The 25,228-nt window shown below is 41.6% G+C and overlaps 1 protein-coding gene across 2 annotated transcripts in view; it reads right to left on the minus strand.

Moving 5' to 3' along the window:
• Positions 1-25,228, minus strand: part of SLC38A1 (solute carrier family 38 member 1) — an 87,083-nt gene that overhangs the window by 37,216 nt on the left and 24,639 nt on the right. For both annotated transcript variants that reach the window (XM_068276593.1, XM_068276592.1), the window contains exons 3-9: positions 18,323-18,401; positions 16,318-16,433; positions 9,070-9,143; positions 6,255-6,347; positions 4,632-4,713; positions 3,392-3,474; positions 1,755-1,813 (exon numbers count right to left, since the gene is read on the minus strand). In XM_068276593.1, coding sequence (XP_068132694.1) covers positions 1,755-1,813; positions 3,392-3,474; positions 4,632-4,713; positions 6,255-6,347; positions 9,070-9,143; positions 16,318-16,433; positions 18,323-18,401 — 586 coding nt within the window. The remainder of the gene's footprint in view (positions 1-1,754; positions 1,814-3,391; positions 3,475-4,631; positions 4,714-6,254; positions 6,348-9,069; positions 9,144-16,317; positions 16,434-18,322; positions 18,402-25,228) is intronic.

Genomic DNA, 25,228 nt, shown 5'->3' on the forward strand with positions numbered 1-25,228 from the left:
GGGTGATTGACAGGTGATCAGGGGGGATAGATGCATACAGTACACAGGGGGCGGGGTCTGGGGAGGGTCTGGGGAGAATCTGAGGGGTGGGGGGGGTGATCAGGAGGGGGCAGGGGGGGGGGGGGGAGATAAAAAAAAATAGCGTTTACAGATAGTGACAGGGAGTGATTGATGGGTGATTAGGGGGGTGATTGGGTGCAAACAGGGGTCTGGGGGATGGGCAGGGGGAGGGTCTGAGGGGTGCTGTGGGCGATCTGGGGCAGGGGGGGGGAAATCAGTGTGCTTGGTGCAGACTAGGGTGGCTGCAGCCTGCCCTGGTGGTCCCTTTGGACACTGGGACCACCAGGGCAGGAGGCAGCCTGTATAATACACTTTGTAAACATTACAAAGTGTATTATACACTTTGTATGCGGCGATCGCGGGGTTAACATCCCGCCGGCGCTTCCGTATAGCCGGCGGGATGTTGCGGCGGGCGAGCGGTGACAGGCGCCGGCGGAGGATCGCGTCACGGATGACGCGATCGCTCCGCCCATGCCCCTACAAGGACCGCCGCCTTTGGGCATGAGCTGGTCCTTGCGGGGTCCACTTCCCGGCCGCCTCTGTGCGTTAGGCGGTCGGGAAGTGGTTAAAGTAATCCAGAACTGAAAATAATCTCAGATTATACAGTATATGTAATATGCACTGAGTAATATGGTGGCACTATATAAATCCAATATAATACTAAAAATAAGTAGTAGTAAAACTATATAGACAACTGTTCTGGTGTCTCAGATTAGTATTCACATAGTAAGGGGTTACATTTTGACTGTGAATAGCAGCCATGTCACTGTGAGTAAAACCTGATTTGTTTAATTCCTACCAAATTGGAATAATTTGTGTTGAGCCTAGTACAGCTCTCCAATTATCAAGGATTGTTTTCTCAGCCAGATAAAAGGGTTTGCCTCCTGCTTACTTCAGTTCTCAGGAGAGTCAAACTGAATCGAGCAGCTGTTTGAATGCCTCATTTGTATAGAAAACACACACACACACACACACACACACCTTATGCTGGGAATACACGGCTCGATTTTTAGCCATTAAGATGGCTCGATGGATAATTTCCGACATGTCCGATCTCCCGCCCAGTCATTTTGCCGCTCGATTCAAGTGAATAGAGAAGGATAAGAAAAAATGAATGGAAGATGAGAATTGACTGCGGAATCGAGCGGCAAAACGACCAAGCGGGAGAATCGAGCTATGTATGCCCAGCATTAGACAGACAAGTTACTAGTACTATTAATACCCCTGTGTATCTCATGTCACATATCTGTACAGATAAAGCTTCACATTTGTTCTACTCTGATGAACTAGTGTTTGAATTTAGATTACAGCACTGTTGCATTACAGGTGCTTTCTCTATAGTTTTGACAAGACTGCCAACTCAGAATACAACATGCAGCAAAAGGCTATAAACTCAGCTTAAAGCCTTGTCTACATGAGGTGATCCGGCGGCTCGATTAGCCGCCGGATTGACTCTTCCGCATCCCCGCGCGTCGAATTCGATCCCCCGCTCGTCCACGCTTATCTTCCGTTCCATTCCCTGCCATTGTCCCCTCGTGGGGAACAAGCAGGGAATCGGCGGTGACAAGATCCGACCTGTCGGATCTTATCAATCGAGCCGCATCAGCGGCTCGATTGATAAGGCACATCGTGGAAACCTCGCTTCGTGTAGACGGGGCTTAAAAACGACACAGTTAACAATTTCTAAAACTTACCACAATAAGAAAAAACACCATACAGGTCAAAGAGAAACCACTGGTATAGCCAAGATAACCTGTATGGATTGCAAAAGATGAATACATATTAAATATAAATCAAGTTTTATGAAAATAAGAAATGGCTATAAAATCAATTGATGTACACCAGCCATTACAAAATAAAACTAGCTGTACTTTAAACAAATTGAGCTACAGTTCTGCTATGCTATTGCATTAACATTTTATACCACCAGATGGTGCTTCAAGTAAATGCTTCCTGAATACAGGGCCTGGTTTTTTTTTTTTTTTTTTTTTTTTTTTTAAAGGCCTTCACAACAAGATTCAGATATTTTAATTTACAAGTTTGGTTCATTTAACTATTCAATTAAAGAACCTAGGAAGAAAAAAACAAAAACAAAAAAACAAAAAAAAAAACCACTATGGCTTCTAAATTTTAGAAAAATATATTGGTTGAAAATTGGTGAAAATTAGTGGCAAGGTAGTTTGGCTGTGTAGCGTGGGCAGGAACAGTGTGTAATATATATTGGTATATCTTTCTGCTGCATTGAGGAGTACAAAGCTAGTGATGGTGAAAGTCATGTTGCTATTAAGATAAAAAAAAAAAAAATAATCAGTAAGATATCAATTATGTATCTGGTCTTGGGAAAAAAATAAATAGATAAATAAATCAAAATCTGCCAGTGTATGGGAGACTTTAGACATAGCTCAGGGAGCATCAGTGATAAGCAATTCTGCAAAATGCTCTTCTTGCTGATAACTTTGCTGTGAGCATGTACATATAACTGCAAATCACAACTGCTATTTTATTAAAGGAACACTATCGCTTAACTTTTTTTAACCTGGGCTTGAGAGAGTTCCTAAAGTGTTGATAAATAATGATGTATACATTTCACTTGCTTATCTCTTGTTTACTGTATCAAATTCACTATTAACTGAAGGCAAGTCTGGTAAAATCTGATGGCAGAGTGAACCATGAGGGTAGGGGGAATTCATTTTTGCTTTCAGAGAAAAATTACTCTGTAGTCGGATATGCAAAAGAAAACACTGGCTGTGCATTGAAGCAGACCCCCATTTTGCGAATAATTTGTTACAATAAAGCTAAATCCTACACACAATGAATTAAAGCTTTTGCCTCGGATATTTAACATGAAAAGTAGGACAATGTTTACACAGCTACTTAGACATTATTTGTACATTGTCATTTTAGAATACTTGGGTATTGATAGTGTTCCTTTAACTTTTCACCAACTTTTGCCACAGTGATTAAATATTGAAATTAGTAATAACTACTACATACATTTTCTTACTACTTGCAAAAATATTTCTTTGTAGGATATTTTAAATACAAAAATATTTCTAAATTAACCACCTGTAAACCATATAAATAAAGTTCAAGCATTCCCGTGGAGTCTGATATTAGTATGCCCATCCTTGCCATTGTTTGTTAGTAAATATGGGGACAGACATTAACACATTGATTTATAGTGAACAATGGAGAAATTAAATGACGCTGGATGTATGAAATATTGCATGCTATTAGGCGCCAAAAGGCAGCTACTAATGTAATCTGTACAAAAGGACATTGAACTAGTGTATACGTAATTTTCACAACCAGTCATCATAATGTGCTATACCTAGGTTTTTAAGAAGACATAATGGAAGTATGATAAGAATAGTTACAACCACTACAAGAAAACGTCCATCTAGATACCACGACCTGTAGAAGAAAAAAAAAAAAAATTTCCATGATCAGCAAAAACATTAAATATGGTCAGTGGTCATAACACTTTGCTAATGGTCATGCTGTGGGAATCCTGCTGGTGGTGAATTTTAGACTTGGCATGAACTTCCGCTGTCCACCAGTAGGGGTCTCTATTTTTGGATTGTGAACACTTGGAGGAGTCACATGACCAGATTGCTCTATTTAAGACTGTGGCTAGCAGAAAGAGGTTGCTAGGTCATTCTGTGCGGTTAGGCCTGTGCTCTGGGCACATCTTGTTCCTAGCTCCTTGCCTTGCCTCTTGAACTTATACTGATCTCCTGGTTTCGATCCATGCCTGTCTGACTACTCTTGTTGCTCCCTTTGTTGATCTTGATCTCCTGGTTATTGATATTGGCTTGTTTGACTATCCTAACGTGTACTGAGATTGCTGTTATCTGTATACATACCTTTGCTGTTGTAGGATTGTCAGTTTGTATGTTCCATGTCCAGTGTGTTGCTATTGTACATATGGTTGTATGTATCATTGCTACTGTACAATTGTCAGTTTGTACATATCCATGTCTTGTATGTTGCTATTGTAGATATCGTGATCTGTGCAATTTTGTCCTGCGTGTGTACGTGTGTGTGTGTGTGTGTGTACGTGTGTGTGTGTGTACGTGTGTGTGTGTGTGTGTGTGTGTGTGTGTGTGTGTGTGTGTGTGTGTGTGTGTGTGTGTGTGTGTGTGTGTGTGTGTGTGTGTGTGTGTGTGTGTGTGTGTGTGTGTGTGTGTGTGTGTGTGTGTGTGTGTGTGTGTGTGTATAAATTGCACCTTGTAAATAAAACACTTTTTCATCTTCAAATCCAATCTGTGCAGACCTCAGTATTTTCATTTATGTTATTCCTTGCTCTTGCATGGTTTTGATAGGAACCTGCATGTGCAGATCCTTACACTAATATTTTTATTAAAAAAAAAAAAAAAAAAAAAAAAAAACTTGGCATACTAACAATTGTGTGCCCCACCAGTTTGACTAGCTGAGATTTGCTTATAGATTTATCTCTCATCTGAGGTCAGTATATATTAAAACATCTCTCACCAAAAGAACAGCTCAAGTCAAAAAATAGGCTTTAATTTTACACATGCTACTACACCACACAAAATATATAAACTTACGTAACATTTTCTTCCATTCCCAGCATGTACTTTAGGACATTGGGCAGTTCATTTTTAACTATAAATAGGTAGCTGAGCATCGCTGTAAAAAAAGATAAAAAAAATAGTGCTTAATTTTTAGTGATTATGGATACACGACAATACTTCAGCTTAAGGGCAAAGCAATGTTTTAAAGGATACCTGAAGTGACATGTGAAATGATGAGATAGAAATTGGTATGTACAGTGCCTAGTACACAAATAACTATGCTGTGTTCCTTTTTTGTCTTTCTCTGCCTGAACAAGTTAAATATTAGGTATGTAAGTGGCTGACTTAGTCCTGACTCAGACAGGAAGTGACTACAGTGTGACCCTCTGTTGTATGACCAGCAAAGTCCCTTCCTAGGAGTGAACTTAAATATCCATGATCATTATTTAATTCATTATAAGGCCTCTTTTTACATGATGAGCTAGCTAAATATAGATCTTCATTCTTAAAAACAGAAGGCATTTGTAATTTAGCTTGATGTGAGCAAGAAAGATTATTAAGGAGCCTTGCTCAAAAGACTCCTTACTATTTTATGTACTGGCTTGAGGCGGGATTCAAACCCAGGTCAAAGAATTTATGACCCTACATCAAAGGCAACAGCCATAACCAGTACGCTAACCAGGTCTGAACCAGAACTGTAATGGAATACAGCAGCTACAGTTCTTTTACCCCTTTCTATGGGAATGGCATGAAAAACTCAGGATCAGAAAACTTGAAGAAGTTCTAATTAAAACATACTGAATTTATTTATATGTGTAAGAGTCCATCACCTGCTTTAAAATAAAAATAAAACTATAGTACAGTATTATGTATATTGGTATAATAAAATAAATTAACTACTTTACCCCCGGCGGTACGAATTTCTCCGTCCCTTTTTCCATCCTTTAACCCCCAGGGACTGAGAAATCCGTACCTTCCGTGCTCCCGCCGCTGTCCGCGCTCCCGCCGCTCACACCCGCCGCTCGTGCACGCCGCCGCCCGCCGATCAATGAACGGGAAAATCCATTCCCGTTCGTTGATCTAAGCCCCCGCAATGATCCGCTGCTTCTATTAGAAACAGCGCGATCATTGTGATTCTCCCAGCCTCCTACTGCTTCCTGTAAGCGTCCTTCCGGATGCTTACAGGTCGCATGTAAACAGACTCACTGTGGACATCTTGTGGGCAAATAGTAAACTACACCCTAAAGTATTTTACACATACAAATACATTGGTGCCAAACATTGTGATAGGGACATAATTTAAACGGTTTTATAACCGGGACAAATAGGCAAATACATTTCATGGGTTTTAATTACACTAGCATGCATTATTTAAAAACTATAATGGCCGAAAACTGAAAAATAATATTTTTCCCCCCACATTTTTTTCCCACTTTCCCATTAAAACACATTAAGAATAAAATAATTCTTGGCATAATGTCCCACCTAAAGAAAGCGTAATTGGTGGCGAAAAAAACAAGATATAGTTCATTTCATTGCGATAAGTAATAATAAAGTTATAGACGAATGAATGGATAGAGCGCTGAAAGGTGAAAATTGGTCTGGTGTTCAAGGGGTAAAACCCCTCAGTGGTGAAGTGGTTAAACATGTACTTACCACCAATATTCTGAAGAGACGTTGACCCAAACACCAATATCCTCCCTGGAGCACCAAATACTTGCTCTCCCAGCTTCTCATATACCATGCATCCTGGTTACATAAAAGAAACTTCACTTAGTCTCTAGTAGGTTATTAAATTAGCAGCCATCTACACAAACCACAAACAAAATATCCTCTCCAAGACAAAGCCTGGTTTTGTACAATTATATCAATTCAAAATTTTTAATTCATTCTATGTGGTTTCAACAGGAAAGAGTTGTTTTCAGTGTACCACATCTGGATTATTTAAGTTCATATTTCAAATATATAATTTCATGTAACCGTACTGTAGCGGAAAGGAATACGATATATCCAATTTAGCTTAAAAGCTAAAGGAATGCAAGTAAGGAATGGCTCAAAATGTAGTTAACCGATTTGTAGGAAAATACTTTCCAGTGGTTAAATTAGTATATCTTTTCTGTTTTGTGTTTACGATTGCCTAGTTTTTTGCTTTGAGAATTAATATTTGCATGGGTGTAGGATAAACTTACGCAACACAAAAATAGAGAGACTTGAGACCTTATGCAATCCATTTTTCTCTCAAGTTTTCTACTAGGTGATATTTACACATCTGATCAATAAAATGCCTTTTAAGCCACCAGCAAACAAAAAAAAACAACAAATTTTTACAGTGCTTTTTTTTTTTTTTTACCTAGTTTTTGATACATTTTCAAAAGCAGAGTGCTGAAAAGTTATTTTAAAGAGAAAATTAAAAAATGATCACCTAGGAGAAAAAATTGCATATGGACCATGGGGGTTCTTTGGAGCAGTTCCCACAGTCTGGAATCTTGCAGGCTGGTCAGAAGTCATTTCTGCACTGCATAAACATACATATATCCAGGCACATCGCCTCTAGTTAGGACATTAAATAAATTATTAGGGAAAGGGAGGTGCTGAAGGGGGTGTGGCTAGAAACAGAAAAAATCAATTAACCCTTCGCACACTCACATGCAAATGTTCAAACAAATGCATTCACAGATTTACTCATCCAGGCACAACTGTTATCCCTACAGCTAAATTAAAAGCCAGGGTTTTAGTTCACAGAAGAATGCATTCTTATGCTTAGTCACCTATACTGCGCAGAAGTACCCAGGTAAACATAGGTGTCCTAACTCTGGCCCTGTAACATGCATAGTGCAGACATGCAAACACAATCATTGCATCAAACCTATCAATGGATTAGGAGCACACATCCTAACTTCCTCTCCTGGGAAAGACAGTGCATCTTACCAATCGCACAAGGGAGCTAACATTATGTGTCCATGTGCACCATGCGCATACACCAGCAAAAGCTGTCTGCATGCTGACAAACATACAGGGGAAGGGGGAGTGCACCGAATTGGACCCTAGCCACAGGGGTCAATGATAAGAATAAACATACATATATCCAGGCACATCGCCTCTAGCTGAATTTCTGCACTGCAGACATGGTGTCTTCCCATGTGAATGGTATCAAACTGCACAAAGTTTATGCAGGAAGAGAAACCTATGCTGACAAACTGAACTACTTTGGCAGCGATTCTAGAAGCAGATGCCTACCACTGAATACTGAAATTATACATTTTTATTTTTAACTTGGGAAACACTGAAAGGTTATGCTGTAAATGAAAAAAAAAAAAAAAAAAAAAAAAAGGCACAGGAATAAAAAAATAATAATAATAATAATAATAATAATAATAATAATAAACTGAGTAGGGGCCCAGGGTGAGAAATATATATAGGCGAGGCATTCTATTTAAGTCACTTTTCTCCTTGAATGTGAAATATATATATATATATATATTACATACATACACTCTGCAAAGCACTTAGGAAGATGATGGCGCTATATGCAGTAAATACCAAATAAATTATAATACTGTATATACTCGCATGAAAGTCGACCCACTTATAAGCTGAGGTACCCACTTTTCTCTCCGAAACCAGGAAAAAAGTGACTGACTCGCATATAAGCCGACTCCCCAGTATAGCCCCCTCTACAGCAGCCAGATGTACCCTCAATACAACTCAGCCCCCCTCCCCATAGCCAGATGTGTCAAGGATGATACAGCTGTGTCTAAAGACCCCACTAGATAGCGTCAGATATGAGAGAAAGCAACTGACACACAGGAAGAATCCGATTATTTATCAGCTGACAATGATGCTTGCACGTTCTTCTCTACAAGCCAGGGGACACAGGTAGTCTTTAGCAGCACACTCTGCACACCATGTTGCAGGGGCTGGGGGCACAGACACAGCAGGAAGCCAGCTGGCAAGAGCAGGATCACTAGTGCACAATCCTTATCCTTCTCTGTCAGTAACAAAACCTGCTCCACCATCCGCTCTGCTCCACTGATTGGCATACAAGCCAAGGGGGTAGGTTTTCAGAACATTTTATGTGCTGAAAAATTAGGCTTATACACAAGTAAATAAAAAGGTAATAATAAATTTCTCACATGAGAGATTTTCATATGATAGGACTTCCAACTTTAGTAAATTTTCAATTGCTAGGTGCTAAAATAATAATTTGCAGACAAGATTAAAAATTTGTTCCTGGAAGAACACCCAGGAGAGAAGTTAATTGAACAGGGACCAAGGAAATAATTCACAAGATAAGCTTTGTGAACCATCTCCATGGAATTGTACTGGAGTGGAAACAGGATGAAGAATGTGCTGGTACCGCTGATTAAAATGTTAGGAGTATATAGGAGCACCAATGCAATATTTATTCTTTAAACTTTAGTTAATACAAGTATTACACATGCAGATTATACATGTTAAACAAATAATATACCTGTTTCCTGGGAACATTTCAAAAGAAGATTTATTGAATAGATTGATAGTAGAGTCACTGATATCAGCAGCATCCTAGGCATGAGAAAACAGAACATCTCAAGTTATAAATACAGGGAAAAGTATATTAGTATCAAGAAGCACATGCAATGTACTCATCATAATAAGGAAATGGATACACAGTGTTCAGATAGAAGCAATAGGTCAGTAATCTTGTAAAGACATGTAAAGAATTGATGCTGTGACATTCCCTTGTCTGTATGATGATATTTTGTAATGAATTTTCCACAATTCTGCTTCTTTAAAGCCTGTTGTCCCTGAGTTCTGTATTATGGCCTCTGACACTCCCTGCTCCTTTCATAGCTTGTTTAAGGGTAATTTACTATAGCCTTATCTGATTTCATCTGCTTGTGTCTGATTGTGTAGGCATGACCTTCTTGAGAAGACATTTGTGAAACAGGACATGCACATAGGCTGCTGACACACACACACACACACACCCCATCAGCGTACATTCTAGTCATAAAGCTATATTCAGAGCAGGGAGTTGCATTCCCTGTAAAGAGAGGAAAGCAACACAATGGAAAAGTGACACACATGTCATGCATGAGGTGCAATGCTCACAGTGAAGCACACAGTACATAGAAAGTGTGGCATTACAACTGTTAAAGTGACACTAAAGCGGAACCCCCCCCCCAAAAAAAAAAAACACACCTTATGATATAATAATTTGTATGTGTAGTATGGATAATAGAACATTATTAGGAAATAAAATAGGCTCATTTTTATTTACAAATAGATAGCTTTTTAAAAAAAAATCAATTTTATTTAAAAAATTGATGCAAAGTTTTGCATTTGTTTGAGAACATAACAACATTTGACAAGAATTGGGTTTATATGCACCTATATAGAGATTTAAACGATAACAATGGTATGCAGTAATGCATTGCATGCACCGCATTGTTGCCAACAGAAAAGTCACAAAACTATATTGACTGACAATGCACCACTGAGAAAGTAGCCTAAACATAGCCAAGTTCAGAAGAGTACAGCAGGGAGGTTATTACCAGGCACAGTAAGTGGCTTGGAAGCCCTGCACTTTGCTTGATATCTGTAGTTATGAGATTGAATATTTAGTCCAGCTAGTTTATATCGACTCCTTTGGAACACCTGGTGAAAACGATACCCAGAACCATCCTTTTATCATCTACAAGGCTTCAGAATTAAGTTTATATTGTTCTAAAGATCTGCAGCTTCTAGGACAAACATGCAACTATTACATGTGAAGAAGAAGAAGAAGAATTTTCAAGCTTATGAAACGCATCTCTGAAAAACTGAGCTTGGGATGTCTGTGGAGCGTAAATATTACATAAGGTAATTTCTTTACCATTAATATTACCTTGCAGGATGATGAACCTACTATCCGGATCCTTAACTACATTGCTAATATCAAAAGAGACCATTTTTTATTATAATCTCAACACCTCGGGCCTTACTGGCAAAAACAGTGTAATAAACTCGAGAGTAAGCTTTATCAAAGAATTTTGGTGGATTTTGATTAGAAAAATGCGTCTCTTGCAGACAGATAATATCTGCATTTAATTGTTTATATTGCCTGAAGGCCTGTGTTGTAGCGATTGACAGACATTTTATTTTGCTTTTGATTAGTAAAATTAAAGTGGACCTGAACTCTTGCACAGGGCAGAATTAAAACAGAGCAATGCACTCTGTATGTATTTAGAGAGTTTAGCCTGTTTAATTCCCCCTCATTTGCGTCTAATCTCAAGTTGTAATTTGATCTCTTCGTGTCACATGACTGCCATGGCAGAGAAGCTCATTGGAAAGCACAGGATGTTTATCAATATGTCTGCTGCCATGAATCAGGAAGAAACACTGAAGATTTATATCAGCTCGAACAAAGACATTTTTTTTGTTTAAAAAAGGTTATTATGCGGTTGCATATCTTTTAGAGCAGAGAGGACGTTCTGAGTTCAGGTCTTTTAGGAGACCAAATCCTATACTATAAAACCTTTGTTGCGGCGTCCAGCATTTGTCCCAGTTATTTGCCTACTGCACATGTGCGCAGTAACGGACATGGACAGCTGGACGGGACCAGGGAGCGAGGCGGGCGCACGGTGGGTGTGCGCGGAAGGGAAAAAAAAAAATACACCTAGAGCCAGTTTTTAAAAAAACTGGCTTGGGTCTACTAGTAGTAAACAAAATAGCAGTGTGTCTGTGAAATCACCTCAACATCTCAAATCTCTAGAACTACTGAGAATTTAGAGCACTTATTTGGAAAGCAGGTGTCCTCTGCCCATGTAGTTTTTTTATTCTGTACTTATAGGATTTGTTCACATTATAAATTGGCAGCGCTATCGCAAGTGCTGAGCAATTTACCGAGCGTTTTTTAAAGCCCTTTTCCTTGCTCTTTGAAAAACGATTTTATAAGCGCTTTTGCTGAGCAATTAATTTTTTTTACACTTCCTGACGACAGTCAGGAAGTTAACTCTTGTATCCGGAAATGAATACAATGTATTTATTCATTATTATTATTTATTGTATTTATAAAGCGCCAACATATTACGCAGCGCTGGACAATATATATATATACAATGATACAAGGATGACATACATAGGGTTACACATAGAACAAAGTTATACATACAAATTGTACAAAATACATGATCATGCAATATGGGCTGGTTAGGTAGGCCCAGTAATACAAGTACAGGCTGTCATAGGACAGGAGCACATGATCCTGTAGATTACACTAGGGAGTGGAGGACCCTGCCAGAGGCTTACAATCTAAAGGGAGGGGTGGAAACACTAGGGGGGGCTGTTAAATATTCCTTAGAGAGTTACTGTGTGGTAGGAGGTGGGTAGGCCATCATAAAGAGGTGGGTTTTGAGGGCTTGCTTGAATGCGCTCGGGAAATCGCCATTCAAATCGCTTTTTCAATCGCTTTGCAATTTCCCTATACTCTGCATTAAAGAGCAAACGCTCAGAAAATGGTACAGGTAGTATGTTTGCGATTGGAAAGAAAGCTCATCGCTCATGTGAGAACACTCACTAGCACTTTAAAAAAGGAGATTTTTATTTTTGTATTTTTTTTTTTAAATCGCCAGTGTTTAAAAAATAAAAAATTGAAATGCTCAAAGAGTGAACAAGCCCTAAGTACAATTTTTTTCCCTCAGTCACTTAAAAGGAAACTGTGGTTAGGTGCTCAAGAATGGGAGTGAAGGGAAATTCCACTTTTGTTAAAAATAAAAAAAATGCCATAAGTAGTTTTGCTATTTAAATTATCTTGCATTTCAATCTGCAGCCAGCTCAGAACTTCCACATCTGGCAGTAAGCTCACACTGTGCCTCTTTTCAGCCTTGGCAAAAGTACTTTTGTCCTTAAAGAGGAACTGTAACATGAAAAGATCCCCTGGGGGGTACTCACCTCGGGTGGGGGAAGCCTCCGGATCCTAATGAGGCTTCCCACGCCGTCCTCCATCCGTCAGGGGTCTCGCTGCAGCCCTCCGTGGAGTCCGGGCAGTGGTGACGTCAATATTTACCTTCCTGGCTCCTGCGCCGGCGCTCTGATGGCTGTCGGCTCCGAACTACACGGAAATACCCGATCGCCGTCGGGTCTGCTCTACTGCGCAGGCGCAGGTTTCCTGCGCCTGCGCAGTAGAGCGGACCCGAATGAGATCGGGTATTTCCGTGTAGTTCGGAACGGAAAGCCGCCACAGCGCCCCCGCTGGAGCCAGCAAAGGTAAATATTGAACTGACAGTCGGCACAGTCGCCGGCTGTTCGGAGGGCTGCGGCGAGACCCCCGTGGGACAGAGGACGGCGTGGGAAGCCTCATTAGGATCCGGAGGCTTCCCCCACCCGAGGTGAGTACCCCCCAGGGGATCTTTTTAATGTTACAGAGTCTCTTTAACCTCCTTAGCGGTAACCCCGTGCTGGACACGGGGTAAGCAGCCGGAGGGTGCCGCTCAGGCCCTGCTGGGCCGATTTGCATCATTTTTTTTCAAACACGCAGCTAGCACTTTGCTAGCTGCGTGTTTGTTGCGATCGCCGCCGCGCCGCTACCCGCCGCGATACATGCCCCCCCCTCATACCCCTTGCGCAGCCTGGCCAATCGGCGCCAGGCTACGCTATGGGGTAGATCGGGATTCCCTGTGACGTCATTCCGTTCGTCGCCATGGCGACGGGGGAAGCCCTCAAGGAAATCCCGTTCAGAACGGGATTTCCTTATGGGCAAGCGGCGCCGGCAGCGATTGGAGGGGACGGGTGGACGCCGCGGGGAGGGGGGGGGGGGGGGGAGCATGTAGCTAGCGCTAGGCTAGCTACATGCAAAAAAAAGTGTGAGAAAAACCCTCCCGCGGCCGCGCAGCTGCACGATTCATACCGCCAGGGAGGTTAACGTATACCTGAAGTGAGATGAATATTGAGGATGCCATATTTCTTTCCTTTTAAACAATACCAGTTGCTTGGCTGTGCTGCCAATCTCTTTGGTGCAGTAGTGTCTGAAGCACACACGTGAAACAAGCATGCATGCTTATTCAGACAAACACCTGGTTTGCATGCTTGTTCAGGTCTTATGGCTGAAAGTATTGGAGGCAAAGGATCAGCAGAACAGCTAGGCAATTTGGATTGGATCTGCCTCCTTATACCAGGATTGCTGCACATGGAGGGATTTGAAGGTGGGGTAGGAAGCTGGTGTGTGTGCGCATTGCAATACATGGGGGTGGGGAGCTGTAGCAATATATGGAAAGTGAACCACACATGGAAGGGGGCTGGGGCTCAAGAAAGTTGGTGTTGAGAGACTATATCCAGGCCTGATTCTCTATAACATGGCCATCTTGAAATGTTTTGCTTTTTGAAATCTGTATAGTATGACACCTTAATGATATCACTGCGGTTGGTGCGGATCACACCAGGAGCCACCAGCAGAGGGGTGACACCAAGCTCCAGGCTAGGAGAGAGAGTGGGGTAAGCCTATGTAATATAGACCAGACTTGTGCCTAATGTACTTCTCCCTCCTGCTCTTCTCCCTTCTGGCTGCTTCATGATGAGCTGATCAGAGTCCGGACATCCCCCTATTCATCCTTTAGAAAAAGGTGTCCAATCCAGCCCTCAATAGTTAGTGTGTGCTGCATGGTACCCTTCCCTCACCTCTCGCAGCAAACATGGACAGACACCCCAGCATAACAATCAATACCACCCCCTCGTAGCAGGTGTATTCTGTATGAACCCCATTCTCAACGAATGCCAGTAACAAGTAACCTTACTACAAAAAAGTATTATTGGTTTTGTTTAGCCAGGTGAGGTTAGAGGTTCATGGGTTTATGCACTAGGCGACACCAACCTTCGTGACTCCTCTGTAACACCTACAAGTATTGTCAAGCTTACTTACATAAGCATTCTCCAAGTAGGTGAAGATACTTCAAACTCCGCTCTCTCAAAAAGGATTATATAAAATGCAAAGTAAAGCTAGATGGGTTTTCCTGTACCCTGAACTTCTAGGAAGGTGTAATTGTTAAATGTAGAGATGGGCCAAACGGTTCCAGGCGAACTTTGGTGGTTCGCGTTCGCCTGGACCAGGTGAACTTTTGCGGAAGTTCGATTCGCCCCATAATGCACTATGAGGGTCAACTTTGACCCTCTGCATCACAGTCATCAGGCACATTGTAGCCATTCAGGCTACACTAAGCCCTGGAGCCCCACCCCCCCTTATATAAAGGCAGACTCTGGCGGCCATTAGACTCACTCATGTGCCTGCTAGAGACAGACTAGGGACAGCTGCTGCAGACTTGTTCTTCTAGGGACAGATTAGATAGGTTCTTGGCGGCTTAGCTCCTGGCTGATTATTATTGCTTTTATAGCACCCCTCAACAGCTCTTTTCAGAGCTCATCCTGTACTTTTTTTTCTGTGTGTCAAACTGACACTTTTGTGGCATGCACAGCCTTCCAAATTCATAGTGTGTGTGCGCCACTGCCAGCAGCCCATTCAGTGACTACCTATGTGTGTGACAGGGAGCTGCACATTGTACTACCCAGTACCTGTTGTGTTTACTTAACCCACCTCATCACTGCATATACCTAGCTTTGTGTTGAGTGAACCCACCTCACTGCATCTAAGTACCTTTACTGTTCAGTGAACCCAGCTCACTGCAGACCAAATTTGATCAGCTGGACAGTCACTGTTCTATCATTGAGCTACCACAGCCCGGCGACCATATGGGCTTGAAAACCGCCACGGCCTACACTCTCGCCGCGGTGCGCACCAGTCTAGCACGGCCGTCACTACACAAACAGCTGTTTGCGGTGCGTTACACAGTGAGCTTGGTGTGTCAGTGTGAAGCAGAATTCTAATTACACTCCCTGATTGATGTATACACATGCAAGATGTGTAAAGCACTTTAGGCCTGCAATTTAGCATTCAATGTGATTTCTGCCCTTAAAAACGCTGCTTTGCGTCACATCCAGATTTTTCCCCGGGACTTTGGGCATGTATCCCACATGCCCCCCTCCAGGTGTTAGACCCCTTGAAACATCTTTTCCATCACTTTTGTGGCCAGCATAATTTTTTCTATTTTTTAAAGTTCGCATCCCTATTGAAGTCTATTGCGGTTCGCGAACTTTTCCGCAAACCGAACCTTCCGCGAAGGTTCGCGAACTGAAAATCGGAGGTTCGGCCCATCTGTCTAAAATCTGCAACACACCAACTAATAACAGCTGCATGTATTTCAGTTAGTCCAATACTGAAAGGTAGAATATCCAATGTCTGTGTCTACAATTACACTTTCAATTTACTGTATAATCACTTAGTATAAGTGCAGAGTTTATGATCAACAGACTAGCAGGGAGTGTCATGCCTTGTCTAAACACAATGTTCTTATGAATCTCAGTTAGACCACAAAAAGATTTTCCCCTCTGAGATAATGGTGTTTAGTCAATAGAGCCAAACGAAGTGCAATGATTATGCTCAAAACAGTAGAAGAAGATCATACTAACTCATGAACATCCCCTTTACATAAACAGTAAAAGATAATTTTTCTGTACCCTTTACAAGCTCCCTATCACAAACTGCACTTTATCTTACCAAATGAGCCAGAATATCTGAATCATTACTGTGTATTGACTTAATAGCTAAACTGAGGTTTCATAATGGCAGCACCATATGGTAGCTATGAGATATTGATATGCATGCTATGAATAAGAATACATATACATATACTTCATAGTGAATACTTACACAAACAGGACTATTCCTGTATTTGCCAAAGCAAAGGCGAGACCAAGGATCCCACTGCCCATAATAGCGTTACTCAAGTTAAATACAGACATTCCCACTGATGTAGTGCCTGGACTCTGTGGACAGATAAAGTTTGTTATTACTAAAAACGGATTACTCCTCTATTGCCATTGTACAAATAATGATCCTTAAAGGGGCACTATGGCGAAAAATTGTAAAATATGTGCAAACAGACAAGTAAAAAGTAAGTTTTCCAGAATAAAATGAGCCATAAATTATTTTTCTCCTATGTTGCTGTCACTTGCAGTAGATAATAGCAATATGACAGAAGCGACAGGTTTTGGACTAGTTTCCCTGCTCGCTACACAGTTTTTTGGCAGTTGGACAGAGAAACTGTCATTCACTAAGTGCTTTTGAAAATAAATAAATCCCTGAGAATCCCCTATGAAGAGATGGGCTAGTCCAAAAAGTGTTGCTTCTGTCAGATTTCTACCTACTGTAAGTGACAGCAACACAGGAGAAAAGTAATTTATGGCTCATTTTACTCTGGGAAAAAAAAAATGTACTTATTTGTCTAGGTTTGCACATATTTTTAATTTTAACATTTTTCACCATAGTGCCCCTTTAATTATAAAATCACTTATAACAATACATGATAATTATAATATAATGTTTCACAAAGTAAAACACACTTCCCTTGCTTTGGTAGAGTTCCAGGTTCACATCTCAGTTACAACACAAACTGCATGCAACTTGTACTCTGTTTATGTGAGGTTCCTAGGCACTTAAGTTTGAATTTCAGATGAGTGCATATATGTGCACACACTATGACCGATAAGAGGGCTTGGGAGAAACCTGTAGTGAGGAAGGGAAACTTGCACAATTCCAGGTTTATTTTATAATTATTTTTAATAAGCTGGTTGTGAAACAGATAATTTGTCGTGCCTGCAGCAGATTGGTAAAAAAGGAGCTGCATGGACCACAATATTACTTGTGGCACCCAGGGGTAATTTGGCCGGTGGTGCATAATACATTTGGTAATTTGTCAGTTCAGATATTGGTGGAGAGTTTCGTTTTTTTGTTTTGTTTTGGGTTTTTTTTTAGCAGTGAAGGCAGTGCAGATATTAGTGGAGGCAGGGTGCTGGTTAGGCATCAATGGTGAGTTCAAGTGAGAATAAGGTTACGTTTAGCAGTAGTAAAAATTACCGATGTTCTACTATCCATTACCCTTTGTGCAATAGTAAAACATTGGTAATTTTACTAAGGTCTTTCCCCAGCAGCCAACTTTTTACATGTGTGCTGTTGCTATTTGCGATCTGCAGAAAGTCAAAGAAATCCATGTGCTTGGCAGTTGACTCACCACCGCAATAGCATCCCGCCCTGTGCTCAGTCGCCACAGGCTTACTATGCTAAAACAAGAAGTTTTGAATCAGGATGATACAATTTATTGGTTAACTTAGACAGGGGCGTATCTGGGTAATATAGAGTCTATGGCAACCACTAGAATTGTGCCCTTCCCCCGTCAGAGCCCCCCTCCCATCTAAAAGCAGCATCCTTTCTAGCGTACATGTGTTATGGTTGCCTATGTTTTTTGGCTCGGGATATTGCTGAAGTAACTTTTTGGGAAATATCTCTTCTTATTCCATCTCTGTCCTATTTTCTAACACTAAGCCAAGTGCAGCCTACATATATAAATTAAGTAGCCATGTTTCCCAGATAACAGAATTAATCTGATCTGAAATCTGAGTCACAGGGGCAGGCATGGGGCGCAGCACAGGGACAGGAATGGCGCCCATGGTGCTGTGGCGCCCATGGCAGGAGCCATGCCTGCACCCCTCTAGATACGCCTCTGAACTTAGAGATGGATAAACAGTGAGCTTTCGACTTAAAATACCACAATTACTATGCTAAAGAAGTACATGTTGCAATCCTTTACAAGGGTTTCAAAACATCAGCTGCCAATGAGTTGCTAAGTTATGCAAATTAAAAACGTAAATAAACTTACATAATCATCACAGGATTTCTTTTTTTCAAGGTGACTGTTGGTAAGACTTCTTCTGCTTTCGCGATCAGCAATAAATGTACTGTAAAGAATGAAATATAAGTCGTTTATTGTGAAACTGACAATGCACCAACCTAGTTTTGATTTAACATAGCAATTGGGAAAAATATACGTAATGGGCACCTTCAAGATACAGAGTTTTGGAAAATCAATGCTGATTGGTGAAAGGATAAAAAGATGTCAACTTTACTGAAGTTAAGTGAAAATGAGAGGATATTTGGGTACCAGATGTACCAAGATCCTTGTGTGTTTTCACAATCATCAAATACCAGTTTTCCATTTCCTGTGCCCTCATTGCAGCTGGTTCCTGGTGAGGCTTCTTGCTTCCATGTTTTAGTGTCCTCTGTGTCAGTGACCAAGAAGTCCAAAACCGGCTGAATGTACAGTGGAATGCAAAGGTTTGGGCAACCTTGTTAATAGTCATGATTTTCCTGTATAAATCGTTGGATTGTTACGATAAAAAAAAATGTCAGTTAAATATATCATACTAGTAGACCTAAGCCTGTTTTAAAACGGGCTCTAGGTCTGTTTTGAAACCCCGCCTCCCTCTCCTCCCCTCTTATCCTCCCCCCTGTGACCACCACACAGTCACCGTGCATGCGCGCGCCTCCACCGCTTCTAGCCCTGTCCTCCCTCAGTCGCTGCGTCCCTCCCTGCACATGCACAGTAGCGCAAAACACGGGACACACACACACGGGAAGTGCAGGGATGGGACACAGAGATAAAGGGGTTTTATTATAGAGGATAGGAGACACACACAGCAATATTTGAGTAGTGAAATTAAGTTTATTGGATTTACAGAAAGTGCGCAATTATGGTTTAAAATTAGGCAGGTGCATAAATTTGGACACCGTTGTCCTTTTATTGATTCCAAAACCTATAGAACTAATTATTGGAACTCAAATTGGCTTGGTAAGCTCAGTGATCCCTGACCTACATAAACAGGTGAATCCAATTATGAGAAAGAGTATTTAAGGTGTTCAATTGTAAGTTTCCCTCTTAATTTTTTCTGAAGAGTAGCAACATGGCGGTCTAAAAAAAAAAAAAAGACTCACGAATGACCTGACAGATTGTTCACCATCATAGTTTAGGGGAAGGATACAGAAAGCGGTCTCAGAGATTTCAGCTGTCTGTTTTCACAGTTAGGAACATATTGAGGAAATGGAAGATCACAGGCTCAGTTCAAGTTAAAGAGGAATTTCAGCCTAAACAAACATACTGTCATCAAGTTACATTAGTAATGTTAATTAGAATAGATAGGTAATATAATCTTTTACCCACCCTGTTTTAAAACAGGCAAATGTTTGTGATTCATGGGGGCTGCCATCTTTGTCATGGGGGCAGCCATCTTTTTGGTTGAAAGGAGGTGACAGGGAGCAGGAGACACAGTTCCAACTGTCCTGTGTCCTAATCACCCCTCCCAGCTGCGCACCCTAGGCTTCAAATGTCAAAATGAACAAAAATTGCACCAAAACAGCAGAACGAGAACAACAACATCAGAAATCCCATCATGCTTTGCACATTTGCACAGCATCAGGGGAAAAAAGCCCGTGCAGTTTTTTTCTGTGCAGCTAAAAATGAGGCTTGTATAAGAGAAACAAAGTTCTGATTTTGTGAAACTGTTAAAGAAACACCAAGCCTTTTCAGTGCTGCTGAGTCGATTTTTAGTCCGGAGGTTCACTTTAAGGCTCGAAGTGGCAGACCAAGAAAAATCTCGGATAATCAAAAGCAACAAATGGTGAGAACAGTCAGAGTCAACCCACTGACCAGCACCAAAGACCTACAACATCATCTTGCTGCAGACGGGGTCACTGTACATCGTTCAACCATTGGCGCACTTTACACAAGGAGATGCTGTATGCGAGAGTGATGCAGAGGAAGCCTTTTCTCCAGCCATAGAACAAACAGAGCCGCTTGAGGTATGCTAAAGCACATTTGGACAAACCAGCTTCATTTTGGAATAAGGTGCTGTGGACTGATGAAACTAAAATGGAGTTATTTGGGCATAATAAGGGGCGTTATGCATGTAGAAAAAAACACCACAGCATTCCAAGAAAAACACCTGCTACCTACAGTAAAATATGGTGGTGGTTCCATCATGCTGTGGGGCTGTGTGCCCAGTGCAGGGACTGGGAATCTTGTCAAAGTTGAGGGACTCATGTATTCCACTCAGTATCAGCAGATTCAGAGACCAATGTCCAGGAATCAGTGACAAATCTGAAGCAGCGCTGGGGCTGGATCTTTTAACAAGACTACGACCCTAAACACTGCTCAAAATCCACTAAGGCATTCATGCATAGGAACAAGTACAATGTTCTGGAATGGCCATCTCAGTCCCCAGACCTGAATATAATTGAAAATCTGTGGTGTGAGGTAAAGAAAGCTGTCCATGCTCGGAAGCCATAAAACCTGAATGAAGTAGAGATGTTTTGCAAAAAGGAATGGTCCAAAATACCTTCAACCACAATCCAGATTTTCTTTGGAACCTACAGGAAGCATTTAGATGCTGTAATTTCTGCAAAAGAAGGATCTACTAAATATTGATTTCATTTATTTTTGTGGTACCCAAATTTATGCACCTGTTTAATTTTGTTTAAACAACTATTGCACACTTTCTGTGAAGCCAATAAACTTCATTTCGTTTCTCAAATATCACTGTGTGTGTCTCCTACATGTTATATTTAACTGACATTTTTTATCATAACCACCATTTATACAGGAAAATCATGACGATTAACAAAGTGGCCCAAACTTTCGCATCCCACTGTATGTTGGATTTGTGTGACTAAAATTGGTTAGCTACAGGCTCACTATATACCAGCTGTTCTGGATGTGCAGCCTTGCTTTAAGGGGATAAAGAGGATTTGCATATTTGGGGGTGATGCATCATGGGAAATCACAGTTGCTCACTTGCAGCTGAATTATAGCAGGTACAGTACCTTCTGTTTTAAGAAGGCAAAATTACATTTTTAATTTATCTTGCTGTCTGTGCCTGTGTGATGCATCCTCTATAGCAATCTCAGTATAATGTTATACAGCAACACTGCCGGGCAAGGGGACTGTGTAAATACTAGTATACACACACACAAACAGATTTTATTGTACACATTAATGCAAAGCAGTACATTTTTTTAGAGGCGTTACTTCTGCGGTTATGCATGTAGTTAAAAATCCCCATATCTAGTTCAAGGTTATGTAAACATATTTAAACCTACTAAATAAATTATACATGCCATATACCAACCAACATTTAGCCCCTTTATAAGCCTACAAATACAATGCAAGCTTTAAATATACAAAAATATTAGGTCACAAACAAATGCTTTGGGGCCATACCCATAAATTGTACATAATCAATGGCTACAGAGCTTTGGTGGTAGTGTGATTGATATTCAAACAGATTTCAAACAGATTTCTACTGAAATTGCAGCAATGTGGTAGGGCAGACATATTAGGGAGCCATCGGTTATCTAGCTCAGTGTTTCTCAACATTTTATGGTTATGTACCCCTTTTAAAACCCTGTACTCACCACGTACCCCCTAGCATAGCAAACATTATCACAAGTACCCCTTAACAAACATATTTAATCCTAGTACAAGATAATTGGTTCTAAACAATTTCCAAGCATTTACTATTGCCTTTAATTAGCTAAAATACTAATTTGGTGTTTAAATAAGATTTATTTTCTAAAAAAAAAAAAAATAATAATAATAAAAAAAAAAAACCTCTACATTTGTTATTCTTGGTCAAGTATATCAAGCCCGAGTACCCCCTGGAACCATCAGAAGTACCCCCTGGGGTACACGTACCACACGTTGACAACCTATGATCTAGCTGTCCTACTACAAAGCTCAGTTTATGGCTAACGTTACACTGACTCCATCTGCTAAACGGCAGATCAGACTTGTTTTACGACAACATGTAATGGGCAGCCAGTACATGTGGGGAACAGAAGTAAAGAGCTCTGTAGAGAGGAAGCTCAAAGGCCTGGTGCACACCAAAAACCGCTAGCAGATCCGCAAAATGCTAGCAGATTTTGAAACGCTTTTTCTTATTTTTCTGTAGCGTTTCAGCTAGCATTTTGCGGTTTTGTGAAGCGTTTTTGGTGTAGTAGATTTCATGTATTGTTACAGTACAGCTGTTACTGAACAGCTACTGTAACCAAAACGCCTGGCAAACCGCTCTGAAGTGCAGTTTTTCAGAGCGGTTTGCGTTTTTTCTATACTTAACATTGAGGCAGAAACGCATCCGCAATCTAAAATCTGCAGCAGCCTGGGAGTATGCGTTTCTGCAAAACGCCTCCCGCTCTGGTGTGCACCAGCCCATTGAAATACATTACCCTAGCGGATCTGCAGCAGAACCGCTCTGGTGTGCACTAGGCCTAAGTGAATCTCTATAGGATTTTAAGGGTGTTAAGCCCCATCTACATGATACGATTCGATTACAATTCTATTTACGATCCGATTAAATCCGACATGTCCGATCGTGATTCGATTCAATTTACCATTGTTTTGCAATGGCAAATCGAATCCCGATCGGACATGTTGGATTTAATCAGATCGTATATAGAATCATAATCTAATCGTACAAACAATCGTATCGTGTAGATTGGGCTGTAGAATGTAAGTATACTTGAATTCTAGTCTCAGGTACTGAAGACTAGTAAAGACTTGAGATACAGGGTCTCTAACCACCCTGGCGGTCAATTAAATTCACCAGGGAGGCAGCGCAGCACTGTTTTTTGTTTGTTTTTTTTAAATCATGTAGCTAGCCTAGCTACATGATAGCCGCTGAGCAGCGGCATCCCCCCCCCCCCATCCACTCCAATCGCCTCCGGCGACAAGGCCCATCAGGAAATCCCGTTCTGAATGGGATTTCCTTTAGGGCTTCCCCGTTGCTATGGCGATGGGCGCGATGACGTCACCGACATCATAACGTCAGAGAGTGTCTCGATCCACCCCTCAGCGCTGCCTGGCACTGATTGGCCAGGCAGCGCATGGAGTCTCGGGGGCGATCGTAAGTAACACGCAGCTAGCAAAGCGCTAATAATATATATACACACACACACACCATTTCTCAGAGAGAAATGATGCAGTCATGTACCAGGAACATGTTCCTTATGGAAGGCCACATAATGGGATATCAGTTCTAACTGTACTGGCAGTTAGACGACAGACACGGTAAACAAAGCCGATATTTACAAAACATTGCATTCTTTGCAACTAGGTTATAAGCAATGGAATATTAATAAGGTGGTTCACATGCCCGCCAATTGTAGGCTTAGGGGTATGGCTCAGATGTCAGAATTTAACTGATGTTCATATAAATTAGGGAGACCAGATTGAAGAGATTACTGTACTCTCCAACTATCCAGCTTTCTCTCCACTTCCTAGTTAGAATACTAGCTTCCTGTCTGTATGCTGTAAATATATGTGATGTACATAGGAAAGACTATTTATACTCTGAAGAAATCATTCTGTAACACAAGATGCTTTATTGCTTAACCTCCCTGGCCGTAAGCCCGTGTTGAGGATTTCTCAGGCCCTGCTGGGCAGATTTGCATAATTTTTTTTTTGGTACACGCACCTGGCACTTTGCTAGCTGCGTGTACTGCCCGATCGCCGCTACCTGCTGCGCCCCCCCCCCCCGACCCCATGCACTGCCTGGCCAGTCAGTCAGTGTCAGGCAGCGCTGAAGGGTGGATCGGGACTCCATTTGACGTCGATGACGTCATCCCGCCCATCGCCATGGCGACGAGGGAAGCCCTAACAGAAATCCCGTTCGGAACGGGATTTCCGGAGGCGATCGGAGAGGGTGGGGGGGTGCCGCTGCCCAGCGGCTGTCATGTAGCTAGCGCTAGGCTAGCTACATGATTAAAATTAAAAGATAGTGCTGCGCTGCCCCCTGGCGGTGTTAATTGACCGCCAGGGAGGTTAATAAACCCCTTTGAAAGGTGAAGGCGGCTGTCTCCGCTCTATCTCCTGTATGCTGTCACTGTGAGTTGCAGCTCTGATGAGTTGCTGGTGCCGGAGCAAAACTGTGTGTGGTGCTGTTGCCAATAGCAACCAACATATAAATTCTTACAAAGAGAACCCCAGAAAGTGCCAAATCTGAGTAAGAACTTCAGAATCTCCAAATCTTTCCAAACTAAAATGTAGGCGGAATGTCTGAATATTTGGACACTGAGGCATGTTAGAGATATAATCACATGCCTCTGTGTCCTTTTCTTTTCTTGCTGGGTCCCCTGGCCGCTGCATCCCCATAATTTTTTTTTTTACTGACATTGCGTATGTCAATATATGCACTTCAGAAGGGATTCCTGCAGAACACCCTTTCACTGACTTGTCCCCGCCCTCCGTTCCTGCAATGTTAAAGGAAAAGTGCACAAGAGGAACTACTGAGCATGCCCAAAGCTCAGGCCCTCTCGTGCACTGTAGTCGGGCATGTGCCGTGAAGTACTTCCGGGGTTGCGGCCATTTCTTTTTGCTTTCATTTTCACCTGGCGGACAAACGGATTAGTCTTGTCATTAATAGTCATTCAGATGTTTTGACTTTGGTCTGACACTAGATACATGCTTGTTGTAGTTATGTCACTCAAAAAAAACCCTACAGCCAACAGCGGCTGTAGATTTTTTTTGAGCGACATACCTACAGGCCGGCATGGTTGGGCATATAGGCAAAGCGGGAAGCTGCCCTGATGACTTCAGGCCGAAGTCGTACTGTAACGGAGCCGCCAACCGGGACCGGGAGAGGAGCCAGGAGGACACCGGGGGACCTTGCGGCCTGTGGTGGGCTGGAGGTAACCCCAGGTAAGTCACAATTTCATTTTTAATTAGTTCTCTAGGTCC

Source organism: Hyperolius riggenbachi, chromosome 3 (assembly GCF_040937935.1).
Source record: "Hyperolius riggenbachi isolate aHypRig1 chromosome 3, aHypRig1.pri, whole genome shotgun sequence".
Taxonomy (NCBI): domain Eukaryota; kingdom Metazoa; phylum Chordata; class Amphibia; order Anura; family Hyperoliidae; genus Hyperolius; species Hyperolius riggenbachi.